General features: G+C 41.3%; 1 protein-coding gene across 2 annotated transcripts; it reads left to right on the top strand.

Annotated features, from left to right (window-relative positions):
* The first annotated feature begins 759 nt into the window (after positions 1-759).
* On the top strand, positions 760-7,555 carry zc3h15 (zinc finger CCCH-type containing 15). Of its 2 annotated transcripts, none has more exons than XM_012834047.3 (10): positions 760-957; positions 2,033-2,122; positions 2,217-2,322; positions 2,598-2,750; positions 2,902-3,011; positions 3,227-3,412; positions 4,334-4,480; positions 5,411-5,551; positions 5,809-5,944; positions 6,299-7,555. In XM_012834047.3, exons 1-10 carry the CDS (start codon positions 877-879, stop codon positions 6,475-6,477), a joined length of 1,329 nt encoding a protein of 442 aa, XP_012689501.1. In that variant the 5' UTR covers positions 760-876; the 3' UTR covers positions 6,478-7,555. The 2 variants fall into 2 exon arrangements, with proteins under 2 accessions (XP_012689501.1, XP_012689502.1); XM_012834048.3 differs by having other exon boundaries at positions 761-957; positions 6,302-7,555.

Raw genomic sequence — 7,555 nt, forward strand, 5'->3', positions numbered from 1 at the left:
TGGGTTTCATAAGACAAAAGCCTTTCAAAAGCCTTTCTCTCCTACATATCCACAGTAGTAGGCTACCGACTCTCATCTCATAAGTCTTAGCTAAGATAGGAGCTATCACCTCTCTCACTCATTTGCTCTGGATGGACAGAGTTGATATTAAGAGGGAGCTGTGAAGGCACCCACTTGTGAAAAACGCCTTGTGTTCATGATGGCTACCTATAGTGGGCTTTCCATTTGTGATTAGACACCATCCATTACGGTGACAAGGAGAACACATTTGGCTGATGATGATAAATAAATTCACTTGCTAATGACAGTGCTCGGGGGACTAACTTTTCATTTCTGTATATGGTTATCACGCAGTGAATATGAAGCCTAATTTTGTCAGGTGTAAGGTGCAGCCAGCACTGAATCTGCACTTGTAAAGGTTCATACCACATTGTAGATGTTCTGTAGGCGTAATGCACATGATAATGAGAAATCATTTTCTTTCTTTAGCCTTTATTTTCAAAAAAAAAAAAGTAAACCTCATTGTTGGCTGACTCTGGGGAGCCAATTGGGGAATTATATGTTCACAGTATTAAAAAAAAAACAGAAGTTGCTTGGGCTGAAAGATGGCTGTCTATTTACCTTTGAGACAATAAAAATATAGCCTTCTCTCACCTTGGTGAAAATGTCAGTAGGAATCAATAATGTATGGATACAATCAAACTCACTCAGTACTGATGACACGCCAACTCTCCTTTTCTGTTACCCAGCATGCGCAGCGGGTGCTGGAAAAAAAGACCTCACCAACGCCTGAAGCTTGCTCTTTGCTAGCTAGCACAGTCATCACGAAAATTAGAGGTGGGGTATTAGAGGATAAACTTACATATTTTAACCGATATGCCTCCGAAGAAAACCTCTCAACCTGGTGCTGGTAGTAGTAAGAAAACCCAAGAAAAGAAAAAGGAAAAGATCATTGAAGTGAGTGAGATTTTGAAAAGAAATTGCGCTTTGGGGAATCACTGTTCAACCATGCTGATTTTTCGGCCTACCATACGTGGATTTCATATTGGTCCTGTAGCTAACTCCTGGCTGTGCTCCTAGCAAGTAGTATTAGCTTGCCGGCTAGCCATACTTTACGAGCGTAGCCATGTGGTTAAAATGACAGATCTGATAGCGAGGTGTGAACAGAAGTGTATAATGGTTTTGGGCATACGCATGATTTTTGTATTGCATTAAGCAGTTCTTGCCAATTATATGATCTTGAACAAAAATAAATGACAGACAAGCAACATTCCTTTTACCACTGTTTGGTTGTGTTAGCTAACGCCTGTTAGCAAGAGATCATAACTAGCTGGTCAGCTAGCTCGCTATCTATCATATATTCCTTGATGTGGTTTGGCGTGCCTCTCGATACGTTAGCGACAGCTATTTTTTTTTTTTTTTTACCAAAGCTTGGTTATTATCCAGCTATTTACCGATCACGTTGCTCTTTTTAAAATACGACGATACCGTCACATAACTTGCCTGTTAGCCAGCTAATATTTATCCTAGCCAGCATTTGGTGTGAGAACATAACGTATCATTACAGCTAGCTAGCGGAGTCCACGGTAACGTTACTCCATTACTAGTTAGCTAGTCATTCCTAGTTTGGACTTCTCTTTGAGCATAGCGTTAAATATAACTATAGATAAGTCATCTTTATCTGAACACAATCTGGCCTCATTTAGCTTGCAAGGTTGCTTGCCATATCTTTGCATAACAGCCCTTTATATGACGAGGCAGATTGTCTACTAACAAGGTTACTCGGGAAATTATTTTAATTCAGGTCTGATGTGATGTTATGAAAATGTTCATACTTCTTTCAAAAAGTGATATAATGAGTAGAACGCTCGATTAGAGTGTTAATGCGTGGAAGACCTTTGCCTGTTAGTCGACACTGTCGTATAGCTGGCCTTCAAAAGTCTTGTGTGCCAAATGAAATTATTAGAATTATTGTATTATTTGGGCACCTTACCCTGTGTGGTACATGTTAAAACCTTTGTTTAACGCACAGGACAAGACCTTTGGCTTGAAAAACAAAAAGGGCGGAAAACAACAGAAGTTTATCAAACATGTCGTACAGCAAGTGAAGACACCTCGGCCGGTAAGCTATTGTTCTTCTGTCATTTTAGCTGTACACAATTTGTATTCCCACCTCTCGCTGAAGCTTTATTGTCTTTCGGTATTTCTTGTGTTAGGCTGGTGCTGTTGGTGCAGATGGCAAAAAAGTCGACAAGAAGAAAGAGATTTCTGAGCTGAATGATCTCTTTAAGCCTGTAATAGCTGCCCAGAAAGTCGCCAAAGGTAACTCAAGGCCTCTGAGTCAATACATTAACATGCTGCACATAAATACAAATAACAATCGCAGTTGATTAGTTTGTGTTTTCCAATGTTATGAATATCGTCAACTTTGCTTGGCATCATTCTCTCCCACATGCACTGTCTTGCCCTGGCACATTCTGCAAATCAATTACTACAGGTCTTAGTTAACTAATTTGCTAATTTGGCATAAAGGCTGTGCTGAAGGTCTAGCATCAACCTCTGTGCCGGGTGATGAGTGATGATGTGCTTTTGTGCAGGTGTGGACCCCAAATCGGTGCTCTGTGCTTTCTTCAAGCAAGGACAGTGCACCAAGGGGGACAAGTGCAAGTTTTCCCATGACTTGACCATTGAGAGAAAATGTGAAAAGCGTAGTCTTTACGTTGACGAACGAGATGACGAACTTGAAAAAGGTGAGAGCCCAGCGTTATTCGTCATGAAGAATGAAAGTTAAAATTGTCAGGTTAAGATAGATAAAACCGATGTTTTAATTCTAGGAGTGGATGATACTAGCTGTGCTGTTTGGAGATATATTCCAAAGCTAAGTAACTTTTTGTTTTGTAGATACCATGGACATGTGGGACGAGAAGAAACTGGAGGAGGTTGTCGCCATGAAACATGGAGAGGCAGAGAAGAAGGCACAAGCGGGGAAGGAGAAGATAGTGACCCAGATTGTAAGCCAGACAGACAGACGGATGGACGGACGTGTTTATATATGTCTACAGTTCAATGACTTGACTTTGCTCCACTAATTCACACTCCTTAAGAAAGGAGAAAATGCTACCCTGGACTTAACCAGGATAGCATTGATATTTATAATATGTGAAATTATTAAGCTAAAGAAATGAATCAAAAGGAAGGTGGTTAACATTGTTTTGCTCATCTGTAGGTGTGCAAACATTTCCTGGATGCCATAGAGAGCAATAAGTACGGTTGGTTTTGGGTCTGTCCCGGTGGAGGTGACAACTGTCTGTACCGTCATGCCCTCCCTGCTGGGTTTGTGATCAAGAGAGACAAGAAGAAAGAGGAGAACGAGGAGGAAAAGATTTCACTAGAAGAACTTATAGAAACTGAGGTGAGGTTTTCATTATGAAGATGGGTTGTGAATGCTGTGTGTGTGTGTGTGTGTGTGTGCGGGCGGGGTGGGGGCTCCTTTGTATGTAGGAGTCTTCTTTTAGTTCTGGCGATCGTCATATGCCACTTCACCACCGTCTGATATCCCAAACACAGATTAAAACATGTTTTATAGTTTGAATTACAAACAAGAAAGGGTCATGATTAAGTCACCTTTAAAAGTGAGCTTGACCTTGCTGTGTACTGTAGACCACCAGTAAATAGAAATAACCTAGTTGCTTGAAGACTGTCTTAGTTGTAACAGATATAAAATATTATATATCTTATTATTAACTGTGAATGTGAATTTCAAAGCTATAGAGTGTAATATTAGGAAGGGTTTATCACTCATGACAGGTGGATAAAGCGTTGATATGCTTGATGAAACGCTCAAATCCTGCATGGCAATTCATTTCTGCAACAAGATTTAGCAGCAAAATGTGATTGTAGTAACCTAGGCAACTGTTCTCTCCCCTAAGTAACATATTTATTAGTAGTCAGGTTGATGTTTTTAGCTCCATTCTGACTGAAAGTGAAGTTTGATGATGGGTCATTTGGGTCATTTCATGAAATATTTCAAAAACGTTTGGTTAACAGGTTTGAAAGTTAGGGTTAAGGTTTGCCTGAAGATTTGAAGGTGAACAGAATATATGAGTATAAAATGTGTGTGGACATCTACCTTGTTTGTTAGTTGAGTTTTGTCTCGTCCTGTAGCTGACGCTGCTTAGATGTGTACACATTTTGTGTAATTTAGTAACAACCACTATTTCAAAAAGAAGAAACAACCACCCCCAAAGTGCATTCGCAGACACACATTAGGGGTGAAAACTCTGTTCTTATAGTAAGTGTTCCTCTAACTCTCTTGCCCCCCCTCTCCCTCCAGCGAGCTGCCCTAGGACCAAACGTCACCCGCATCACCCTGGAAACATTCTTGGCCTGGAAGAAGAGGAAACGACAGCACAAGATCATCAAAGCCGAGCAGGACATGGAGAAGAAGAAGGCTGATTTCAAAGCTGGCAGGTCTCTGGGGGTGAGTGAAGGACACACACACACACACACACACACACACACACACACACACACACACACACACACACACACACACACATACCGGCCCATAGGAACATGTCTGCTGTGTCAGCAACTCTATGCAGTCGGTGCAAGACTCCTTTGAGGTAACTCGGCAAAAAAGGGAGTCACAATTTGTCCTGGGACGTTTCTCCATGGATTGCAGTAGTTGAGAACAAGTGCTAGTTTCCACAGAATTTGCTGAGGAGGCATTTTTTCTCCAGGGTAGTGCCTTTGCGTTGTTTGGCTCTTATAGCCACAGGCACTTGTTTTCTTTTTCCTTCACAACATTTGCCCCTTGCTTACATTTATGATTATTATTTGTAGGAAACTTTTTTTTTTACACTATTATTAGTACATGCCAGTTCCAGGGACAGTGTTTATGTCTGCAGAAAAATCAAATTGGATTCCCTTATTACGATTAATTAGTTTCTTAACTAATCACTATCCTAATGACTTGCCAGATCAAAGGATAACATTTTAATGGTTGTGCATATGCACTCAATTCTGTCTCTTAAATTAACATGGACAAACAAGTTAGTAACCCTAGAGTTGCTCCTGAGTTGCTGTTGTTTATCCACAAGATGGAATCCATCAAAATAGTGAAGAAATCTCTTCTAGTCTCTACCCTAGTGTGCCAGTGGGTGGCGGCAGAGCCCCAAGACTTTTGGAGTCTTCAATCAGTGTTCTAAATAGCAGCAGGATTTATCATCAATGCAGTGAGCAGTCAAGGTGGAGGTTTATGAAGTTGTGTATTATAGAGAGCATTTTTCATGTGATTTTTCTGTTATATTTAATAGACGCTGTTAGCCTTGCAATGTAATGCTGAAGGAGTGCTTTAGAACAGACTGACTGAAACTAAGATGAGTGGTGATGTCTGTCCCCTTTACAGGTCAGTGGGCGTGAAGTCTTCGAGTTCCGTCCTGAACTGGTTGACGATGATGATGATGAGGCTGATGATACCAAATACGCCAAAGGTGATGATGATGATGATGACAACGAAGATGATTACGATGAGGACATCATTCAGGAGGTCAGTCGCCTGTGATAGAGCAATTCACCTTATCCATTGTCGTCTTTCATTGTGTATGAGTAATGATGTTTTGTGCTTCTTGTTAGTCTTAAACAGGCTACGTATTGAAGTATATATGTCAAGGACACGTTTCTCTTTTTTATTAGATGCCATGTGCAAGGTTCTCTACTGTTGTCTTGTGTCTCAGGGCTGTCTTTAAATGCTCTCGGGTGGTTTTAATTAATGTCGTGTGTGTTTCTTTTTTCTCTTCAATGCAGGTGCAAGAGCCAGATGACTTGCAGGACATTGATGTTACCCGGTTTGTTCCCCAAGAAGTCGACTATGCTGGCATCACGATCGCAGCAGCGGACCGCTTCACGGCAAAAAAGACCAAGGCAGCCAGAGAGAGAGACGGTGGGTGGCATTTTAGCACAGGCATTGTGCTACAGTATGTTCCTGAAGGTGCAATGTTTTCACAGTCGAGAACAGAACAGTCACAGAATATAATGGTTTTCGTTGAATTGGTGATGCTTTTCATTGTGTAGAGATGTTTAGTCATATTGAGAACCATTGAGAAGAGAAACCATTGGCATAAGAAGTAGACTAGATTAGAAGGGAAAGAAACCTGTTGTATGACATGAGGGTCAGTGACTGCTAGATCCTCTTGGTCAGTTTCAGGTTTTGAAGAAACCGTCATCAGCTCATCTGACTTCTGTAAGGTTGTTTGTCTAATTTGCTAACACGGAGCTTGTTTTCCCCTTTGCACAGCAGACAACAAACTGAGTGAGGCTTCGGGCGGGGTGGAGGAAAACGGTGAGCACAGTGAGGACCAGACGTTGGAGGACGAGTCGGAGGATGTCCCCGTGGACGAGAACCTCTTCACGGGAGAGGACCTGGACGAGCTGGAGGATGAGCTCAACACACTGGACCTGGAGGAAGAAGACTAGATGGGAGTTGGAGGGGTTGGGGGACTAGTCAGCACCGTTTTCATGAACTTCACAAGGCTTTTGACATGAATGAAAAAGACAGTGTCTTCACAAATCAAACAGCAACAACCACAGTCCACATTGGAAACGTGCAGCCTGCAATCCTTTTGTCTCTTTAAAGAAAAAAAACTATTAAATAAATCCCTGGATATTTCAAGATTGATTTTTGCGGAGTGTGCAGAGTTAACTGAGATCAGAATGGTTAGTTTTATTTTTTTTATCGTTTTGTTCCCCAAGCAGGCATTATCAAAGCAATCTGGCTTTATCAGGGCAGAGTCGGGCAAGGTTCCCATTGGGATCAACGCATTTTAAAAATATACCGGAATCTGAAATGGGAATGTATCCAAAATAAAATATTTATTTGGGCTAATGACATGGTAGCAGTTTGTTATGGTAGGTTTTGATGCTCCCTTCAACAGTTTTATTTAGGCCAACAACCTGATGGCCTGAACGTTCCAGATCATCATCTTATTACACCCAACTTGTATGATCTTTTTGAAATTAGAAGCACTATTAGGGGTTGGTTGTGGCCATTTCCACTCAGTTTTCCTGTTGATTTGAGATGGATGTGCTTACTGCAATACAAAAAAACGATTGTTTTTCATTGATACTTTCATTTCTGAGTTCATGTAATATCTAAAGTGCATGCCTGTATCAGGATAAGAATGTATATGGTGAACACGTGTTATGACATTCTAGTGTTCAATTCGCACTTGACGGGGGAGGGCCCCATATCTCGGTCACTCTGTCAGATTGTCTGTAAAAGCAGTCCCTGTAGAAGAGCACGACCTCTTAAAGAACAGTCAGAACATCTCAGAGGAGGAAGCTGGCAAATAGATATCATGAGAAACCTTTGCTGCTCAGGTTTGGCTGTTACTGTCACTGAATGGAAATACTTGCGTGAGGTTAATCTGCAGAAAAGAGGATGACAGGCCGGTAAGTTGGATGTGTCTGTGTTTGTCCCCTTGTGTCCCGGTTTTATTCTCCCTTTCATCAACATGCCAAGACAAATTGTAAATAAAAGGATATCAGATATTGA

Source organism: Clupea harengus, chromosome 2 (genome assembly GCF_900700415.2).
Source record: "Clupea harengus chromosome 2, Ch_v2.0.2, whole genome shotgun sequence".
In the NCBI taxonomy this organism is placed as follows: domain Eukaryota; kingdom Metazoa; phylum Chordata; class Actinopteri; order Clupeiformes; family Clupeidae; genus Clupea; species Clupea harengus.